The 23,776-nt window shown below is 35.2% G+C and overlaps 1 protein-coding gene across 3 annotated transcripts in view; it reads right to left on the bottom strand.

Annotated features, from left to right (window-relative positions):
- The window catches only part of LOC149807493 (cystathionine gamma-lyase-like), a 56,969-nt gene extending 33,603 nt beyond the window's left edge, over positions 1-23,366 (bottom strand). The window contains exons 1-6 of one of the 3 annotated variants that reach the window (XM_089967193.1): positions 23,171-23,366; positions 19,062-19,262; positions 15,165-15,246; positions 12,632-12,727; positions 11,145-11,254; positions 3,717-3,851 (exon numbers count right to left, since the gene is read on the bottom strand). In XM_089967193.1, the coding sequence (XP_089823319.1) occupies positions 3,717-3,851; positions 11,145-11,254; positions 12,632-12,727; positions 15,165-15,246; positions 19,062-19,262; positions 23,171-23,239 (693 nt within the window). In that variant the 5' untranslated portion in view covers positions 23,240-23,366. Of the gene's footprint in view, positions 1-3,716; positions 3,852-11,144; positions 11,255-12,631; positions 12,728-15,164; positions 15,247-19,061; positions 19,675-23,170 lie in introns of those variants that run through there. The other 2 variants (XM_089967175.1, XM_089967183.1) reach the window with 2 other exon arrangements.
- Positions 23,367-23,776: the final 410 nt, after the last annotated feature.

Raw genomic sequence — 23,776 nt, 5'->3', positions numbered from 1 at the left:
TTCCAACGTTAAATATGTCAATCTACTGCAACAGTTATCCACAAGAATTTCTCTATGAATCTAATTAAGTGCGGTGTTCTGATATCTGACTTGTGGAAAAGTATTTGTTGTATTATTGCAATGAATTAAAAGCTGCCCTGCTTTGTATTATCACATTCAAGGGGGCGGAATAAAATAAATATTCAAAGGCATGAAAATCCTACCTGCTTAAGAACTTGTGGCCCTGGTTGTGTTTCAGGTCAACTCATTTTAATTGATCAACTGAACATACTGTGTATGTAATATAATTATACTACATTAAATTAACCTAATCATTCATAAATGTGAGCAAAGATAGCAAGGCAACCAAGCATACTGAATACTTAGTGAAATAAAAAGCTTTGTTTCACAGATACATTTTATTGTGGTGATGTTAGTTTCAGAGTTTGTAGTTAACTTGAAATTTCTGAATTGGCACTCTAGGACTTAATCAAGGATGAGAAGAAGTTTCAATATTACTTGCAATGATTCCACGGCTTTAATATTTTACTAACAGAACACTTTAAAAAAATTAGTTTTGATGTTGATCATTTCTCACTGAATCAATATCCCTAATTTTTGCAAAAAATAATCTTGTTTGGTTGTGAAGTCTGATTCCCTGCTTCATATGCTCACTGCATCACACTCTGCTAATGCAGGAAGCACAAGAAGCAGGTAACCAGAATAATCAACAACAGCAAAAAGCAGTGATGTAACACACAATGTTTCTGCATACATGTTCAAGTTGTTGAAACCAGCTGGAATAATGTTAACGATTTTGCAGATGTTGGGCATCTTGAAAATAAAGGTAATTTACACAGAAAAAGGAACAACTTCACTAGAAAAAGCGCATTACTGACAACTATTTTCAGAGAGAATATAAAACGAGTAATAAGCATTTAGACTGCCCAGTCCCCCCCCCCATGATCTTCTTGATTGCCATTGTGTGCAAGTTATCAAGAGAGAAGTGTATTTGTGTGAAATTAACAGTTAGTAATCAAACTATAATTTCATTTAAAAAATAAACTATAACCATAATGAATTCTAATAAATAGCATCATAAAATCCTTTGCCTAACAGAAAAAAAGCCTGAAAGTAAATAAACAATGTGAAAGTTGAAAAAAACATGTTCCCCATTCTCACGACTCTTTGGTCTTAAACTAAGGAACAGAAAAAGCCAAAACAGAAAATGTTTAGTGCATGTGTGTTTTAGATCTTTTTAACGTAGCTTTAACAATTTTTAAGGTATATCACTGTGTCTGTAGTGTGGCAGTTTATAGTCATGTCTAGCACTAGGGCATCATGTCACAAACATGTGATGTCCCACCCTGTCAAATTATCCTGACACCAGGCTGACAAGTCCTAACACTAACCCCTTGATGCTGAGCGCCAAGGGAGCCAGCTGTTAGTACAACTTTTATAAGTCTTTGGTATGATTTGGCCGGCGTTCAAACATACAACCTCCTGCATCCAAGGTGGATGCTTTAACCACTTAGGCTACCAGAGTAGTGAAAACATTTAGTAAATTTCAACATAATTTATTTCCCAAATAATCCTAAGAGTTCTATCACAAATCCAAAAAGTAGTGTTCCGAATGAATTCAATCTTGAATGTGCTGATGTACTAACAATCTTGCTGTATCACAATGATATAATCAAGAATGTCTTTGAACAAGTACTCAATAATCCCAAACAAATGTTAATCCAGTCAAAGACTACTGTAGTATTTCCAATGAATGATTTAAATAATACCTGCAGAATTATATTTGACCACAACTAAAAGTGATTCCACAAAGACTGATTTTAAAATAGGAATTAATAATTTTGTTTGTCAGAATCTTATATAAAAATCTAAGACACAATAACAGGACTAAGATATGGGTCACAAGTTCACTTCCAGAACTTTCTAGGGTCAAAAGGCCATGTCAACATTTTTATTATATTTTTTTTAAATACAACCCACAACCATGGACAAAAATTAGCAATCAAAACATTTCTTTGCAAGTGACCATTAGCTTCAAATACAACCTACAATCATAGATATATATGTACTATTTGGACTTTTAACGTAGCTTTAAAAATAGTTCAGTCATATCACCACGATGTCTGCAGTGTGGCAATTTACAGGATATCAAGTACTGGGACATCTTGCCACAGATATGTAACATCATGTCCCACCCAGTCACATTATCCTGACACCAGGACGACCAGTCCTAACAGTAACCTCTTAATGCTGAGCACCATGCAAGGCAGCTGTTAGTACCTTTTTTATAAGTCTTTGGTTTGTCTCAGCCGGGAATTGAACTCCACATCCGAGGCAGACGCTCTAACCACTAGGCCACCAGAGTAGTCACAATCATGGACAAAAGCAAAACACACAAAACAGACATACATAATACTAGACTGGCATTTATAGTTCAGACCTTTTATTTCTTTTAAATAATGATAAGCACAAAAACCATCTCTGATATTCTTGAGAAATCCATCAATGAACTTGTCCCAGATGATGTCAAGATATATTCAAATGCTTAATTTTAATGAAATATTAAATTCATATTTTTTGGGTAGAGAAATAAACAAACTAACATATTTAAGTGTCATCATTCAAGGCATTCTTGAATTATTTCAAGAAATGTTTTAGTCAAAACTGATGTCAAAGTAACCATCTATTCAAGTGAAATACAATATAATTTTTATGATGAGCATCACGGCAGCTGTTTTGAATATTATATCGGCATCATTTTGATACAGGAACAACTATGTCCTTTATTTTTCAAATGTCAGCAAGATTTTCCAAATTTTTGGGAGTTACTAAGGCATTATTTTAACTTAGGACTAGCTACACTTAGGACTAGCTACATATAGCGTGACATGGTTTAATGAAAACGTCAGATGGAAAGGACCATCCCTTCAAAAGATATAGTGATAACAGGATTTTCAAGATATTTGCCACAGTAATTTAGGACAAACAAGATAGCACATGGAGTCTTTAGTGAAAAATTCATGTCTACACATCCTTCTCTGCTATGAAGCAGTTGTTATAACAAGATTTTCAAGATGGCTTCCATAATGGTTATACTGGAGATCTGATTGGCACCATTTACATTTAAATTTAGGACCAACCACACATCATAAGAAGTCTTTCAAAAGATACTCAAAGCCAATATGACCAACCCTCCTGAAGTACCAAAAACATGATTTTGAAATGGACTACCACGGTGGCCATATTGGATACCAAACCAGCACCATTCTAGTTTAGGACCAAATAGACACTAAAAAAAAGACTTTCTGTGAAAACTCCATGTCAATATGGCCATTCATTTTAGAGTTGCGATAACAAGATTTTAAAGACTGCCAAAGTTGCAACCATAATGATGTTCATGAAGCCACATTTTTCTTCTGGACCTTAAGATGAATGTCTGTGTGAAGTCAGTGGTAATCTCCTAGTAGCTTAGGAGGCATAATGATAATGCCAATGGATAGACAACAGATTATAAACTGGTGCAGGATGACAAACGACTAGCCATCACACTCTTCTGGTCTATGACAAGTAGAGCTCAATAAAATATGTGGCACTGTGTAAAAGTCTGGTCACAATACTATCCAAAATGTAGCATGTAAATGTATATGTGCTCAGCATAGTGTCTTAAACATTTGTGACCATGGATTATATATGTATGACATTATAAAGAATCTTACCTGGAAGTATGGGGACATGAATGTATTATCCACCACAACAAAGACTTGTGGAGCTTCCTCGTGGACTAGTTTGGCAACTTCCTCAATGTCAACCAGCATCATCGTTGGATTTGTTGGAGTCTCAATCCAAATCATCTACTCAAATATGTAAATAAACGTAGAAGTCAGTGGTAAATAATCCAATGCTGTTGTTTTTCTGCTATAATTATGTACATGTGCTATTGGAGTGTAATAATAAACTATGATCTGAAATTAGAGGCAATATAATGAACTGATAAAAATAAAGATACATATAGCTTTCATTTTTTTCTAAATCATTGTTTTCAAAATCTGTACAAAACGCTGTTATCATTGTTCACACTTAGAAGACAGATTTTACTGGGTGACAGTCACTGGCTTTGAAAAAGCATTCACTAAAGTAAAAACTTGTTAATTACCCAATCACAATACCTTTGTAGTATGACTACTACCTCATATATGCAAACCTTCCAAGTTAGACTTTAGCCACAAAATGGCAAAAGTTGTCTGCCCACATTGGATCCAGAGACTGATTATGCTTTACTTACTTACTAGAGTGAAAAAATTCTGTATCAATAAGATGTAACTCCTGGAAGGTTAGGAAGGTGCACCCATATTATTACGTAAGTATAAATGTAAAACCATACATTATGTTAGTAAATTGGTGTCTTCTTGAAATTCATGATTCAACCACAATACCTTAGCACAGCTGCCAACCCCCGAGTACAAAAATACTGACTGCTTGCGACAAAAATACTGATTTTGAAAATTTTAATGCATATGTAACTATTTACAAAATATACAACCATCAGTAAAGTAGGACAGTGCCTTAGATAATTATTTAATGTCAAAGATGCATGTGTTGCACACCTGTACCTTCTGGACCGGCACTGTGATCCATTCAGAAGGTACAAGAGTGCAACACACTCAGACACAGGCTGTTTATAGGAGCCTTTTCCACACCTTGGTTTTCCCCCAATCATTATCAATTCCAATGTACCAACTTTCATTGATGATCTCAATTCTGTTTTTTTTTTTTTTTGAACTGTTTTTGTTCTAGCATACGAGTAATCCTTTGCGATTTTACTGTCTGGAAAACATGTGCGAAATAAACTGCCAGCAACACTAGTAACTGAAAGAGGAAGGTTCATTTCTAAAAGAAATTTAATAAACTGAATTTCAATCAAATTACATCAAGGATCTATCTGGTATTTATATACATCGTACATTCAGGCTGAGTTGTGTATGATGAAGCAGCAAGCTGATGTTTATTAGCTTTTTCGTGCTCTTGTTTTTCATGGGCACCTCCATGTCACATTACACAATTTGCGAAATGTAAAGTTTTCTCCTTTACTAGATTGTTTCACAAATCTAAACAAGGTGGCACAATTGTCATTCCAGTTCTGTTTTCTTGTCTTTCCTTGAGGAAATTCTGAATATTCTGCTTTCCTATTCAACATGATTAGAAATTGAATATTACGAAGATGAGATACAGTGACAGCGGTAACTGTTTGCAAAATCCAATATGGCAGATAAAGACAGGCATGGTAGCCTCAATTTTGAATGAACCGATCATATTGTAGAACTGTATTCCTATATACATGCAATACGTTTGTATCAGAATGGAACCAAGTGCGTGTTCTAAACTAAAAATTGCAAGGAATTTTTAAAAATCTGTTTTAATTAAAAAACGTACGTTTTGCACACAAAAATACAGGACAAACACAGGGAAAAAACAGGACACTTGGCAGCTATGCCATAGGAGAATATGTAAGAGTTACATCCCCTTACCCTAGAACAGACCCCATAGATTATCAGGGCGGGCTTTCAAAATGTTGAGAAGAGTACAGTAGTCCCCCTCTTGAACGGCCCCCCTGACCAGCGGCCACCCGCTCCTTACGGCCAGAATCCGTTGGCACCGACGAGTTTGTGTTCAAAAGTACCCCTCGCGAAAGGCCACCCGGCTAACGCGACCAGCGGCCAGCATATTAGTGCAAAATCATAAAATTTACCCCTCACAAGCGGCCGCATTTTATTTGAATATGTATCCAGAACCAGTATTGTATTCATAACGTGTGTTAAGTAATCCGATTTCTGTTTCCCGATGTCAGGTTTTCGTTACTGAAAGAAGTGTTGAGTAAAGTACATTTACCACTAAGGTTAATATTATATCATTTACGCCTCACGAGAAGCCAAATTTATTCCATAAAAACCGAGAAAGACTCAAATTTTAATCCACACAAATGGGTACGTACATGTAATCCAATTAGCCTTACTGCTGTGTTATCATAAGATGTCCGGTTTAGTCACTCTGATAATTGTTAAGAATACAATTATCGAACAGTAGTACCAGCTGAGAAGTGGCAGTATCGATGTACAATACCCAAGTCAGCAGGAAAATGGTTTAATAGCCTCTGTGGCTTCCCTTAGTAAGATGTTGAGCTTGTTCACTTTGGTAATCAGTGGCTATTACTACTGACAATAATTGTCAAAATTACGAATCCTAGCGGCCGCGAGGTCAAATCTGCGTGATGTTAATGGTACCTATCGAAGCCATTTTGGCTTCTCTCACCTAGTTTCAAGAAATGTATAAAACCAATAGGGTACCAGACTGTGACTAACGAATCACGTGACAAGATCACTTCCTTTAAAAACACGGCAATTTGTTTAGATGCATACAAAATTGTTTTATCAGTATTGTAGTTGGCAACATGAATAACTTACTGCAAAAAGATCAATATGTCATCGAGGAAAATAAAAATTCTCAGTTTAGAGGAGAACGTGAAAGTAATTCAACTGACTGCGGAGGGGGGGGGAGTGTCGTTGAGGATTCTTGCAGAAAACTAACGTCGGGAAGACTCTGATAAACAATATCGTGAAAGATAATGAAACAATTCTGCAGAAGTGGAAAGGTGAAATGGACGGAGAAAGAAAGATTGTTTGAGCCAGGAGATGTTTGTATCCTGATTTGAAAGACAAAAAGAAGCAAAAATTTTGTCAGTTGAACTGGGATATGACGACTTAACCGCAAGTAACGGATGGTTGCACATATTTCAAGTACGACACAATATCAAGTGTTCTGTCATTAGCGGCGAATCAGCTGATGTTAATAATGAAGTTGTCGAAGATTGGAACAAAAGACTAAACGATATATGCAGGGGATATGACAGCAAGGATATTTTTAATGTGATGAGACTGGTTTGCTTTTTAGACTGTTACCAACAAAGTGACGTGATGTGAACTGTAACATACTTATAAAGACAGTTTTAAAAATGTATCAATGGTTATTCATAGCATTCTTTTGCAAATGAGGACAAAGTTTGTTTTACATTTATTTCACATCATGCATGTGATTTTTTAATTAGAATATTAAATATTTAAAATTAAACATACTTGTGACTTTTTTCATATGTATTTACTATTCGCATTTGTCATCCCCCTCTAGAAAGGCCACCCGCATTATAAGGCCACTTCCCTGCTGCATTAGGGGTGGCCTTATAAGAGGGGGACTACTGTACATGGTCTCAAGTGGTGACTGCATATATCAGCTAACAAAAAAATATCCCCTAACCCAGCAGAAGTTGATTGGCAGCATCACTGTGCAGCTGCCGAATGACCTGAAAAGGTAGCTTGCTGTTCTGATGCTCTAGTCCACACCAAGTCAAACTGAGCTGTTTGAGATGATAGAATTCTGAGGTTAAGCTTAATGAAAGTCATCCCTGCCCTATATTCAAGGGCTTGGATAATGTCCATTAGGGAACAGATGAACTTGTATTGCTATTAATGCTACAGCTTGGATGATGTCTATTAGGGAACAGATGAACTTATATTGTTGTTAATGCTACAGCTTGGATAATGTCCATTAAGGAACAGATGCACTTGTATTGCTGTTAATGCTACAGCTTGGATAATGTCCATTAGGGAACAGATGCACTTGTATTGCTGTTAATGCTACAGCTTGGATAATGTCCATTAGGGAACAGATGAACTTGTATTGCTGTTAATGCTACAGCTTGGATAATGTCCATTAGGGAACAGATGAACTTGTATTGCTGTTAATGCTACAGCTTGGATAATGTCCATTAAGGAACAGACGCACTTGTATTGCTGTTAATGCTACAGCTTGGATAATGTCCATTATGGAACAGATGAACTTGTATTGCTATTAATGCTACAGCCTGGATAATGTCCATTAGGGAACAGATGAACTTGTATTGCTGTTAATGCTACAGCTTGGATAATGTCCATTAGGGAACAGATGCACCTGTATTGCTATGCTCATGGCTACAGCTCCAACCTCAAGAACTTAAACATGAAAGAAATTCATTTGGTCTTGGGTTAGTTCTCCAAATATGAATGGGTGAGGCACATGCCTCTTACAATGCCTGCCAATACTAAATGCAAACTAAACTCTGTCTGAACTAAGACACTCAGGGCTCAGGTAAACCACTCATCCTCTAATCATGACCAGGTAAAAATTGGCTGGGCCAAGTAATACTTTACTACCTACTTGTCCCACAACTGAGTTGGCCGATTTGTACCTTAAGAATAAATCTGTGTGCATTTTCTACCCTTACCATTTAGTGTGGGTCAATTATAATGACTTTTGCCATGGTTGCCTACTTCTGCTAAGTCTAGATCATGTTGCTAAAGAAGTCAACATTCTGTTTCCTTTTATTGCTTTTGTTACACATAAATGTTTGATACTAACATAGAAAAATGCCAACAAATATTTATATAAATATAAAATTTCTTTTCACAAAATTTTGTTTGCCAATTTAAGTCTGAAATTATCTCTGCCTATTTTCATGTAAGGCATGCCATTGTAATGTAAATGGCACATAATGCCAAGACACTAGCTAATCAGCAAAAAGTTGATACTGGAAATTTAGAGTGTGAATTCTGTGCAACTACATGTACCACAAGTTTCTTGTGAGAAGTAATTATACATACATGTATCTGCTGGCCACTTTGTTTTGTAATGACAAGGTATTAATATAACTGCCTATTCTTGATAAGCACAACACCAACCTGACTGAAATTGAGTTCTCCAAGGTAATGGGAGTCTATGAAACACCAACAAAGCTTAGGTTCCACTGACCTTTTGTATTCACAGTCCAATTATTTGTATTAACCTATCGGACAAGCTTTTTAATTCATGTTGGTGATATTTATCATCAGTAATCCTATGTTCTGATTGATGCTTGTCACTTTGAGAAATTTCTGGTGAATAACAAAACCAAATAAACGTTACCTTTTATCAGTGCCCACATATTGGCATAATGTTGTCTGACCAAAAGAAAATCAAAAACATTTTGACATTCTCCATCTCTTAACGTATCCCATATCTAACCAATAAAGATGTGTGATAGCTCATTAAGAAGGAAAATTTATCAAGATTAAAATGACACCTAGATTGCTGAGAGGTATCACTGTAAATTCGATCACCACTAAGAAATCAAGAGTTATGTGTGCAACTACAATTTCTTGAGTCATTAGAACATAATATTATCATGGTTTTGACCCATTTCAGCATCAAGCTTGCATCAGGTATCACTGATTCTTTAGTAAAGGCCTAAGCAGTGTAGCTGAGAAGTGTACTGTGTTGAATTCAATGAGGATAGGGACAAGTAAGTGTTGCAATCCACTCATCCCAGGCATGAATACTTGGGGAGAATTTTTTAAGCTGATATTTAAGCTCAAAACTAATGTGATCACTAGTGAAAACATAGTTCATTCATCAGTAATTACCCTGGCTTGCCACTACAGCTGAGGCCTTGAACTAAAGGCACACAGTCCACCCATCAAATTCCTATACTCATTCACATGCACAATGCCTAGTAAAGCTACTGAAGGAAACCTATTAAAAAATACAATGCACAGTCACTAATACAGGAAGTTTACCACAAAATAAACATACTTCAACTGCATTGATCTAAATAAGCCTTCTGTGTAGGATGTTATGTAGCAAGGAAAAATCTGTGGCCATAAACTACACAAAATTCTTAACCTATGTTAGTTAACAAAATGTAGGCCACAGTGACCAAGTTTGATTGTAGATTAGAATTGACAGTAAAATATGCACAATTATAGCTGAAGGCACAAAATATCTAACATATTTAGGTCATGAGCCAGTGATGAGAGGTTGGTAGGCATGTGCAACAGATTTAGGTCAAAAACCAGAGACAAGAGGTTGACAGTCAATATGTGTAGCCGATTTATGTCAAAGGTCAGTGATGAGAGGTTGATAGGCATTATGTGTAATATATTTAGGTCATGAGCCAGTGATGAGAGGATGATAGGCATTATGTGTAATATATTTAAGTCATGAGCCAGTGATGACAGGATGATAGGCATTATGTGTAACATATTTAGGTCATGAGCCAGTGATGAGAGGTTGATAGGCATTATGTGTAATATATTTAGGTCATGAGCCAGTGATGAGAGGTTGATAGGCATTATGTGTAATATATTTAGGTCATGAGCCAGTGATGACAGGATGATAGGCATTATATGTAACATATTTAGGTCATGAGCCAGTGACGAGAGGTTGATAGTCAATATGTGTAGCCAATTTATGTCAAAGGCCAGTGATGAGAGGTTAATAGTCAATATGTGTAGCCAATTTATGTCAAAGGCCAGTGATGAGAGGTTGATAGTCAATATGTGTAGCCAATTTATGTCAAAGGCCAGTGATGAGAGGTTGATAGTCAATATGTGTAGCCAATTTATGTCAAAGGCCAGTGATGAGAGGTTGATAGTCAATATGTGTAGCCAATTTATGTCAAAGGCCAGTGATGAGAGGTTAGTAGGCATTATGTGTAATATATTTAGGTCATGAGCCAGTGATGAGGGGTCAGTAGTCAATATGTGTAGCCAATTTATGTCAATTGCCAGTGATGATAGGTTGGTAAGCATTATGTGTAACATAGTTAGGTCATGAGCCAGTGATGAGGGGTCAGTAGTCAATATTTGTAACCAATTTATGTCAAGAGCCAGTGATGAGGGGGTCAGTAGTCAATATATGAAAAGTGTCAGGATTAGTTATGGCTGTTCTAAACTGATGTAACAGTGTCTTCAGTTTATCTGCCTAACCATCCCATTTGCTTCAGTACATGGATACACAACTCTTACCTTGTTATTAGACTGTAAAACATGTGCATTGATACATGTCACTTACCTTTGTACCATACTGTAAATTAGATGTATGGAAAGAAAATTCTTGCCTTGAGATTTGGCTGTAGTATAAGTGTATAGACATATGACTCTTGCCTTGGAATTAGGTTGTAAAGCAGACATATGGATATACAACTCTTGGCTTGGAATTAGAATGTAAAGTAGCTGTATAGATATATGACTTTTGCTATGGTAATAGGTTGTAAAGTATGTGTAGATATTTATGACTCTTACCTTGGTATTAGGTTTTAAAGCATTTTTAATCAAAGCAAGCTCTCTGCAGTCAACAAGTGTAGTTTCTATTCCCATTCTTGTTGCACAGTGTCTAAAAAACCTGTTAGAACCTGAATGTAGAAATTAAAGTTAATGACAAAAGGAATGCAGTGCATAGTAACTGATATACAAAATAAAGTTGCAAAAACAAAGTAGTCATGGCATGGACATAAAACTGAACAAGAGATATTGAGAATTGAGCAACAAGCTTAAGCTAGGTTCTACAACTTACCTCATTAACAATATTTACTTTAAATGCGATGAATTGATTAATGAAGGCATAATTATGCAAACACAAAAACATGCTAATGAGGTCTTAAAAGACAACAGTTCACATAATACAGTAATACTGTCAGACAATGTCTTATAACTGTTTACAGCAGAAATATTGTATACTTGCATATCAACAAATGGGGGGGAAAAAAAACTGGGTTTAGCTTGTTGAAAGTATTTGTGTTAAATGATTAGGCTGGGTTTAGCTAGTCTGATGTACGAATTTGTGTTAAATGAGTCTAGCTTGTAAATTGTAATATTCTGTGTTAATTGATTTGGCTGGGTTTAGCTTGTCTGATGCATGATTTTGTGTTTGAATGATCTGACTGGGTTTAAATTATTTTGATTTATGTTGTTGTTGTTGTGGGGTTTAACGCCCTTTTTCAGCACATGATAGGTTAGATTTATGATTTTGTTATATGATATGGCTGTGTTAAATGATTAAGGTGGGTTTAGATTATTTTGTGGTGCCCGTTTTACTCAAATGGTGGTAAATATGTGTGCTGCTAGAGTACTGGCTTTGTCATGTTCCGAGGGATTTGTTGTTGTTCTTGTTCTTGTTCTAGGGTTTAACGCCATTTTTCAGCACAAGATAGGCTATACATGGCAGCCAGAATAACTTGTGGAGGAAGAACCCAGGAAAACCCAGGGAAGAACCACCGACCCATGAGAAGCTACTGGCAGGCTGAGCCTTGGACTCAAACACACGCAGACAGAGGTGAGATGGCAGTGATGTTCCGAGGGATAAAAATATGCTTCTTGGTACTTCGATACAATTTATGTAACTGATAATGAATCCTCTTTGTAGGCACTTTTTACATAACTTCTAGTAATGAATTATTTTTATAAATACACTTTACAGATACTTATGTAACTAGTAATAAATTTTCTTTGCAGACACTTTTTACATAATTTATATAACTAGTAATGAATTATGTTTGCAGGCACTTATTACAAAATCTATGCAACTAGTAGTGAATTCTGTTTGTAGGAACTTTTAAATAATTTATATAATAAATAATGAATTATGTAAAAATCATTATCATAAGTGATATGGTGTATGTAGATGCTTGGCGGGGCGCTCATCAAAGAGTATGATCCCTTGGACTCAAACCCTTCAATTTCCCTCATACTCCCTATATGTATCTGCATACTTAGAATGACCCTTACATTACCTCCATAGACATCATTCATGCTGATAATGTGATCTCCGTGCTGAAGCAGGAAGGTGATTGTTTGCATGGCAGCCAACCCTGATGAAAACACAAGTCCTGGAAAAATTGAAACTATTGAAATGAGCATGCTTTATACAGATCTGGAAAGATCATCTCACTGACAAGTTGAATATTCAAAATAAAGGTTCAAGTTCAAAATTTATCTGGCAAAGCACATTTCAGGCATTTACACAGAATTTCAAAATAATCACAACATTTGGGACAGTTTCATGAACACTAATGGGGCAAATTTAGTTTTTTTTTAAAAAGAATTTGGCTAAGAAGAAAAAACCATATTGACAGCAGCATGGATAATAATTACAGCCAATTTTGAAATGCAAACAAACATAACCGGACTAAATCATAATACTGAAACACAAGCAAGCATTTAACACCCTTTCAATGATGTTTAGATATTAAAGATCAAAGAATGTACTAGTCAGTGAACACCAGGTGACTATAATCAAACTGACTGCATGTGCTATGATATTAATTTGCTTCAAGTGCTGATTGTTGCCAGCAGATTCCTATTGGTGCATGATGCCAATCAGTATATTTTAAAAATTTTAACCCATATTTCGTAAATAAATTTTGTAAAAAAAGTGATATTACTGCAATATTATTATCTGAAAAGGAAGATATTTAAATATATATTATATATATATATATATATATATATATATATATATATATATATTTCTTTTTTCAACTTGCATTGAGTTTTATTTACATAAAAGGTCAAGAAACTACAGGAGCATAAATGTATGTAATGGCAGCATTTAGAAATATCCAGTGCCCCTCTAATTTCAGATCAGGCCCCTTCTGTATTCAAAAAGAAGTTCTTATCTGGCTTGTTGATAAAATCTAAATCTGCCTGAACAAAACTTTGATTGTTCTGACTTAATGCAGAATTTTATTTTCAAGTTGATGAAAACATCTCTTAAATTAGTCATGTTCATCTGCATGTATGCCCCTTACATATCAAAAGCTGTAAATAGTCATGTGACCTATGATTATAATTAGTGCTCACTTGGCTCTAACATACATGTGATTCAACCCACAGTAGGACAAAATATAATCTTTTTTAAGACCATCTACCACATATGCCACTTTTCTGCTTTAGAAAATTATCATTTATATGCCAATTTGGAAAAGAACGAAAGAAGAAGAAAAAATGTTATTTTTATGTGTTCTACCCACATACTATAGAGACCTGCATGAACCAGCCTACTGGCAACTGGAACCATTAAAGCAGTTGCTGCAATGGGTGCAATGATGCATGACTGACTACTATGATTAATGCTAACATGTGTACACAACAAGCTGTTAATTGCATACCTTATATATATATAATCACCTCCTGATTTTTTACCCTGCCTCCTGATTTTTAATGGTGATTTTCCTGATATTGATTTTTTCAATGTTGACAGATCTGGTTTATGTTTCAAAACTAGGCCTATATCATGACAAAGATGTCTACTTTTGTTATTTCAGTCCATTGTATGTTGCAGATTTGCATTTCTGCAAAAGTTCAACAAGAATAGCTTCCTGGGTTGATGCTGACAGGCTGGCTCTTTGGCAAAGTTCTGTTTTTTTCTGACCATTGAGAATGCTCTCTCTCAGCATTGCTGTTGCTGTGTGGTACTGAAAGTATTGATAGCATTAATCTCCCAAGGGTTGGAAACAACAGTTGGCCAGATCCATCACTTTTGTCCTGTGAGCAACCCACTGATGATCTGCTCTTTCCACATTCAATTCTGCATCTAAATTGTACTTGTAGATTTGGTAAAGCTGAAACTCTATGCAGATCATCAGTGTTGATTCCGTCCATTCAGCTGGAGAAAAATGCCAGGTTCTTAAACGATACAACAGATTGTTTCGACACATCTTGCACTGTGTTTATTAATGTCATCTAGACCTCGTATTTCATACTGAGAGATGCTGTGAGAAACATTGGCAGAATGCATGGCAGACCCTGCAATTTGACGGACTAATGAAAGCAAACTGCTTTTCCCAATCACTCCAATAATTTCTTTCCTATTTCTTTTTCTTGGCTGGTGAAAATTCATCAGTTACCTTCTTATCTTTTCTTTTTTTCACTTCTGGCTGAAAAACATTTTCATTATGTTGCTGTGATTTGCTGATGGGGTCAGATAAAGAGAACCAAAATGTAAGACACTCTCTATGAATTAGCTGATGAAAACCAGAAATCAAGCAGGATATGGTAAAGTACTAACAAACATACCAGACACAGAAAACCTGATACAAAAACAGGGAAATGGAAAATTATATTTTTGTACAAAAAAGTATGGCTTTTTTTCACTCGAGGAGTTGAGAAAAAAAATTGGATTTTTTCTTAAAAATTGGGAATTGGGCGATATGTCCAAAATCGGTATTCTCCCAATTTTTTAAGTAGGGTTGGCAGGTCTGTAAAATAATCTTAAGATTCCACTGTACCCTAAGTGACATACTTAAGGCTACTTCATTATCTTACCATGTTTGCCATCTTCCAAAGCAGCAATGCACTTTTCCAGACACTTTCTTGTTGGATTACCACTTCTAGAGTACTCAAAGCCCTGAATTCAGAAACAGGTAAGTGTAAACAGCATGTACATCTGTAATTCACACAGAAAAGAATAGACCTTAATCTGCTGTCACAACAAGAGTTGGACAATAAGGATGATATAACATTCTGTAAACCATACCGTACATACTGTATATAATCACTTATAAGTCACGTCAAACTACAGACAACAAAGATCCTGGTCTGCCATATAATGCACATGCAGATTAGGGTTTGTTCTACTGATTACTCCTGACAAATTGCACAGATCCAGATCTGCCAACACAATGTGCATCAGCAGATCTGAATCTATACAGTTTGCAATTGGACTTGAAGTAAGTATATATGATACTCATGCACAAACCACATCAATATGCAAACTGCAGAGACCCATTCTGCTGTGGCACATAATATGACATTAAGACATGAAAGCACCTGATGACCTTTCAAACTGCTCAGGTCTGCATCAACAGAAGATATGGTTTGAAATTTGTGAGGTTTAAAGGTATGAAATAATTCAGAGCCAGATTGTAATTTGTGCCAGGAGATTATCTTACGGTATGTGCTTAGGCTCGAATAAACACTAACACAAGAAAGAGTGAAAACAACATGCCTTGAAAAATACAATAATTTATTTCCCTGGAAAAATACTGTAAAATGAAAAAATATGAACTTATGGTTTAAAGAATCAAATCCAAAAATAATCCAAGAATAATCAGTGAATAAAATTTTCCTAAAAAGTCCTAATAATAAAGTGTTCTAATAAATTACTAATTTTGAATTAAGGTCAAGAACAAGGTCAGCCTCATGTGTTTACTAAAATAAACAGTCAAGGTCAAACTATTTTCTGGAAAAAGGAAGAGTTATTAATAAACAGAACTACATTATTGTGACATATAATGAAATAAAAAATAAAAAAAATTTTTAAAACTTACAAACAATTACATTAAATACAAAAATTAAATCAAATATACATAACAATTACTTCTGAGACTGAAGATGGTCTGCAGTTCACAATCAGTTGGATCATGACTACAGTATCCACAAAACTGGAATACAATTCAAAACCAGTCAGATCCAGACTACAGTATCTACAACCAGTTGTATCTTGACTACAGTATCCACAAATCTAGGTATTAATACAGGTACAAGTATTTAGTGTACTTTAAATAAGTATAGATGATTACTACTTAAGTCACCAGAAAACAAGTTTCTGTCAATTTTATTTGGATGGTAGACTGAATGACAGTTTGTTTATACATGCCTCCCACAATCTTGTGTCAAAATCAGCAGATGGGCTACTTTTACATACATTACTGGCATATACCATTTAATATTTAGTAACTGTTTATATCAGGGGTGGGCAAACTACGGCCCGCCAAGGGTTTTCATGCAGCATATGAACAAGTCATCATTCGCACTCTGTTTATGTTACTCTGTTTATCAAATAAATGTGCTTCTTTTGAAGTTTAAGTTTTCAAATATTAACAACATATTAACAACTGAAAATGAATTAGATGTTATTTAGAAAAACCTTTTGTTTTTGCTATTTCAAATATTAATTATTTTACTTAATGAACTATGTTGCCTGCGACAAGGTGTAAATTTGTGTATGCGGTACTTGCAATGGAAAGTTTGCCCACCTCTGGTTTAAATAGTGGTATATACCGGTACTGTTTAATAATTAGTAATCTTTTACTGACATTATAATCTATTTCTATCACAACACACCATATTAAAATCAGTAATAAGATCGGCCATTAGTTTATCCCTTATATGCCCATGTCACATGGGAAGGGTCTATGCTGTACTTCAGTTGTATTATTGATGTATAAACAGTGAAGTGTTCAGTAACTGTCACTTTTCAATACTATTAACCTCATAAAAATAAGTGTCAATGACTGTTCACAAAATGTCACGCCTCCCTCTCAGGTAATCAGGCTTCCCTCATGTAACAGTCTTGTTTGACAAAGGATGATAAACAATTTACTGCTCTTGTTTTGGAGAGGATATAAAGATCTGATCTGCTCAGTACATGGAACATGACATGCCTCAGATGAACAAACTTTCATACATCCTGCAAACAATGGCAATAAATGTAAAGTGTTAAATATATCTTTATATACTTAAGTGTCAAATACAGACTTATTGGCAATTAATTTATATATTTTTCCATTCTTATTATTTTCACATGTGAAAATACATGGATATCTTATGTGGTACAAAACCCTGTGGTATTAACAAAGGCAAAGAAAATGGCCACTATGCTGTACAGGTTGTCAAAGGCATGAAATACTTCAAGAAATAAATTATTTTTATTTACAAAGAATCTGAATTAAAATGCAGTATTTTATTTACTTATATCCTGCACCCAAGTACAGTGGAGACCCTGATCAATTGGTACATAATGTGCCAGCAGGCTGAAGTCTATTCTATTCATGCTACTTGCAGTAAATACTTGCATAAAGGTCGAATCCAATTACAAAAAGTATAGACCCTACACTGCCAACACAAAATGCATATTTGGGTCAGTCATATTTGTTAGTCCTAAGAAACTGCAAATACCATTATGTACCATCTGGGTTTAGATGTTTTTCTAATGATTAGTCCTAAGAAACTGGATATATACCTTGTTCTCTTCTGTTTTTTCTATTGATTAACCCCAACTAAATTAGACCAACAAAAGGAAATGTACCTACAAATGCACTGAGAGAAAAAAAATAGATGGGGAAGGTGGTCTTATTTATTATTATTATTATTTTCTTTGTTGAAGTAAGTCATATTGACATGAACTGAGCATGCAGCATATATTTTCTTCCATGTGCTGAACAATGCGTTAGCTTGTTATCAACATAGCAGTGAAATTATCATAGTTTACTCCAGTGAATTGTTACAATTATTTCACAGGGAAAATCCAGTAATTCACCATCTACCATAAAAGGATATATTTATTACATATGAAAATATAGGAATTGAAAAGCATGTGAATTATTTTACATAATTTTTTTTTATTTCACACATAAGTAAATACTAGCTACTGTTATTTGTAAGAATATAAAAAAAATCCTTTTTTTTAACAAAATTGTGAATAGTTGTATACATCATAACAAAATGCCAAATCCTCCTTGACAAATGGACAAACTTGAAAAGGGCTGAATCTCTCCTGAAGTAGTTCTATAATGTAAGACAACCAGCCTGATATTTGTATTTTTGGAGTCGCCATCTTAACACCTTGATATCAGCTCTATGTAGCATGTTCTGATGTTGACTAACATCGGTACGACGAGTCGACTTTACAGGAATATCTCACACACTTGGCAGCCCTTATCGACACTTTTCTACAAATTAAGTCATATTGCTTTTGTCAGACGTTACTTAGGGCAATCCAAAAGCATAATGATAAATAAAAATGTCTTACATTGTAGGACTACTGACACAATTCTGGCAATCAGAAATGTTACACTAAACTTAGAAAACAAATCTTAACTTAAGTCAACAAATCTATTGGTCATATTACTGTAGTGCTACAACGTAGGACGTATCACATGATACTACCGTAGACCAACAAGCAGATGGGGGGGGGGGGTTAAAGCGGTTACATTACTGGTGGCAATAATGTCAGAAAAGAAAAAGGCGGAGATCTACTTTTTGGTCTAGTGCTACCAAAACATAAATAACATGCGATACGTCTTACATTGTAGGACTAAATATGTTCTATTCAAGTTTAATTACGGCAGGATCTGACATTCAAATGAACAAAATGTTGTGGCGCAATGACAACCAACAACATGTCTAACAGGCCTAACCGGGTAAGTGCACAGTCCTTACCGCATGTTCTGCTGGCCCGTTTTGCTTGAAAGTAGATGCCATGGAGATTGGTGGCACCACAGCCATGGATTTCCACTGTTCTGGTTCTTGGCCCACATGGATAGCATCGGTAGCAAAATGGGGGAACGTTGACATCTTCTGAGAAATCTGACGCTGTCTAGTTCCAGTTGGTACAGCTAAATAACTTGGCTTCACAGTTTCCTACAAACAACCTTCACCTTTACCGAGTTGACCGACTTGTGTTCGCTTATAATATTAATTCACATATATCAACAGTATCCATAAACTGATATAAAATACGTCTTAAAAAGAGAAAGAAAGTTACAGCCAATGGCCCCTATATGTGATTAAAGAAAGCGGTGACACAGTTCTGTGTTAACTTTATGTTATACATCGCGTGATGAAAGTTTGGAGGTGTGTCCTGTTATAGTTTGTTTCAAACTTGTATCTGCGGTACTCACTGGCCAATAACAGAGTCGGCCCATAAACGTTGACGGTCCATAAGGAACTCGGCCTACCCAAATCAGACCACTACATAATCGATCCATTACGTCCTCGGCCTTTCGGTCCACGATTTATATACTATAGCCTGATATTTTTCAGATTCTTGTGACAAAATCATGCTAGTTCATTGAAATCTTTAATATTCTGATAAACATTCACATTTCTATAATTATACAAGATTTTAAAATATATTTATGTGTCAGACTGAAATTACATTTATATGATTTGAGTTAGGGATATATGATTCATCCCAAAACAGATAAATGTAAAAACTATAATAGAACTTTAAATGTTTTCAAAGAACATGTATTGTCTATTATTACCATTTTTGTATAATACTGAAGTCAAATGTGCTTAAGAAGCTGACATCTAAATGTATAACAAAAGTTGCTGAAGCCTGTAATGTGGGTCACTGTTACCTATTTATTGGCAAGGTGGCATTGCACTAACCTAGATTTTATTCACACATAAAACTGCACACTTCCATGGCCAACAATGCATAAGACAATCTGAACACACATAAACAATGTCACTGAAAGGTGAGATGTAGTCATAGTGTCTTACCTTTGGTGGGGTGCAACTGTACTAACCATAAAATATATATATGCAAGGCTGCACAGCTCAGTGCCAAATATGTGGACCTAAACATAATACTTATCCAAAGTAATTCAAACAGTAAAGTAAGTTAAAGTGACCTACTTCCTATGGGATGGAGTTATACTCACCAATGCTCGTATATCATACTTAAATCATATGACAAACATTATACACCTTCCACATTTGCTATTAGTACAAAAAAATGTCAAGAAACCAGTCTGCCATGCCAATTAAATAATCTGCATTGGACTTTCAATATCTTACAGTATGTCAAACAGAACTGTGTGCACCGACACTCTTTATCAACATAGCATGTTTCAAGCACAAAAGGCGTATAGTATGGTAGGTTTCTATGACATCATGGGTTCTATAGTATTGTGGTATTCATACTTTTCAGCATTTTTCTGTGTAGCACCAATACGTAAACATTTAGTATCTGCAACAAACTGTAATTCTTGATTATAAAATTGGAAGATGTTTTGGTGACTAAAATACTATGCAGTCACTAATTTGAAAGCAACCAAATAATGTTTATGTTGGAGGATATATATTTTAGTTCAACCGTAAATATAACTCTTTTGCAGATTAGCTCATATTTACTTGTTAGCTTTATACAAAACTTACAATCAGGAGGTTATCAGTCAAGTGATGCTACTATGGATAGGCTTAGCAAGTTGGCTGGTGGAATTTGCCACGTTTTGGACAAAATATTTTTAAGACTGTGACTGAATTCTAAACTTTTCTGGCAGGATAATCAAAATTTTCAAGGAAAAGCTATATAGAATCATGTCAGATTACTGAAGGACGATGAGCTCTTATGAAAAATCCCAAGAAGATACCCGAGGGCTTTTCCGCATTTCAGAGCAGATGCTATCATAAGGAACACAGACATATACACATCCCACATAAAAAAAGTCTCAAAAAAGTTTAACAAAAGGAAGAAAGTTATAGCAAATTCACATCAATTTATGATGTGATGTACAAGGAGGCCTATGTATGTACATATGTATGTATATATGTATGCATGGATGGATGGATGCATTATTGTCTTGTATTGATGTGTACCATTAAAAACAATATTTAATAATGTTCAGACTAAAATGATCTAGGTAGTTATGTACTAAAATGCATGTATGTATTTATGCATGTACGTACATATGCTTTTAAGTATGTGTATGTCTGCTATTCAATAATACTATTGTAGATATTAAATATTGCTGAAAACTGAAAATACTACTACTACTAATACTAATAACGATAATAAATTATTATTATCATTATTATTATTTAGCATATTTTGACAGTGCATTACAGATTTTATTTTTAATTTATTTATTAATCTCTATTGCAAATTTACAACTTGGTGTCTGCCTCTGTCTCTAAAAAGTCAGCCATGAGAGCTTTACCTAACCACAGCTCTGACCCCTTGCATAGTAAGTTCATAGTGATATGATTGGTCCTCACTAGAGTTGCCAGGGGTTATTCTTGCCTTGGGGAGATGCTGCTTTCCAAGCATGTGTCAGCAATTTAAAAAAAAAAAGGGGGGGCCATTAGTAGATGTATACCTTGGTGTTCTGTTCTGACAACGATTAATACTTTAAAAAAGTGAACATTCTGAGGGATTTAATGCCATGGGTTAAAAGAAGTGGGATTCTATTTACCGTCTGCATACCAGGGTCAAAATAGAGTATATATGGGTTTGGCTGGCTAGGATTAGTTAATAATGTAAGTTATTTTTTAGAAAAAAGAAATGTTTTGAGAGTTTATCCCAGTTGAAACTTAAAAAAAAAATAGAGACATGGTTTTGTTGATGGTATTTCAGCCTTTTAACAGTCTTGAGTTTGGAACACTCATTACTGAAATTTGCACCTGACTCTTTGGTGAGGAATTGAAAGCACGTTTCAAACACATTAAGTCCAGAACATGCTGTGGCTCATATCTTTTTCTCTACACAGAAGCTGACATCCATGTTTCATCTATACTGATAAATATAGGTTTGATCATGAGCACTGAGAAATTTAAATTTATAAAATATTATGGTGTTTGCATTGGTTTACTATTTGAACTGAATTAGTACTTTGAGTCCTAGAAGGTTTCTAGGCAGAGTTCATACAAAATTCTGAATGAAAAATTCAAAGAATCTTCCCAAACTTTCAAAGACCACATAGATTTCCAAGGCCTATTTTCACTGACATTTTGTATACAAGTTATGTTATATGAGAAAACAACGAATGCAAAATACTACAATATTGTTTAATTATTAAATTAAAACTATAATTGATTTCCTAATTTCAAAAGAAAGAAACCGGGAAAACTCAACTATATCCAAATTTAACAACCTTGGACAATATTTTTTTTGGACATGGAAAGAAATTAAAATGTTTGGGTTTATTTCAATTTTCAAGGACTTGTAAAGACTTCAGGGCAAGCTGCTCAATTTTCCCAAACTTTCAAGCCCTTGAAAATGCTACCTCATTTTTCACAACCTGTCAAAGACCGTAAGAACCCTGGCAGGGGATGTTCTTGCCTTGGGGTGATGCTGCTTTCCACGTATCAGCAATTATTTTTTTTAAAGCCATTAATAGACTTATACACTGGTGTTCTGTTCTGACAAGGATTTAAAAAAGTGAGTGTTCTGAGGGATTCAGTGCCATGTGTTAAAAGAAGAGGGATTTTATTTACCACCTGCATACCAAGGTCAGTCGAAATAAATTTATTAATTACTAGCGAGCGTCCAATAGTCAGAAATGATCGGAGGGTGAAAACTTCAGCATTAAATATTGCCCGGCCCGGTCGGTCTCCGCTACCAAGTAATGTCAGGGGAACAAAAGAAAAAAACAAGCGGAGATCTACTTGGTCTACTGAAGCAGTAACAAAATTACCGCCCCGTGCTATTGTAACAGTCAAATAGGCGATATTTTGTCGGATGTATCAAATAAAACTTGAGACTTCATTCGTTTTAATGGTTATTTAGCCACGTCTGTTTATTCTGTTAAATGAATACCTACCAATATCCTGCTTTTAATGAAGTACAGTAAATGCCCGCGGAGGAAACTAAGAGATATTATCCCACGCATCAAGAGTATTATCTAAACAGTCTTCACGCACGTGGAATTAGCCTAGTTTACTTGGCGAGACGACCCGTAATAACAAGATAAATATTTTGGTTACTGGTTTGCTGGATTATCGAAGTGCTCGCGGTGGTCGACTCAACGAACAATACAGAAGTATACCGACTAAACGATTTGTCGCCTCTCGCAGGCGACTTCTATAACTTGCTGGAGGACTCACGGTACTAATTCAGTTCCCATAGTAAAATTATCCAAACACCATGTTATTAAAAATTAAAAAACTTAATATTTTTGAGTGCTTAGGATCAAACATATATTTATCAGTATAGATAAAACTTGGATGTCGGCTTTTGGAAACGATATGAGCCGCGGCATTTTCTGGACCTGCATGTGTTTGAAACATATGCTTTCAATTCCGCACCAAAGAGTCAGGTGCTAATTTTAGTAATGAGTGTTCTAAACTCAAGACTGTCAAAGGACTTAAATTTCATCAATAAAACAATGTCTCTACCATTTTGTCACTTACAACTAGGATAAGCTCTC

The sequence above is a fragment of the Sinohyriopsis cumingii genome, chromosome 1 (genome assembly GCF_028554795.1).
Source record: "Sinohyriopsis cumingii isolate HCF-2022 chromosome 1, ASM2855479v2, whole genome shotgun sequence".
In the NCBI taxonomy this organism is placed as follows: domain Eukaryota; kingdom Metazoa; phylum Mollusca; class Bivalvia; order Unionida; family Unionidae; genus Sinohyriopsis; species Sinohyriopsis cumingii.
The sequence above is the reverse complement of the archived record's forward strand: the minus strand, read 5'-3'. Positions and strand labels throughout refer to the sequence as shown.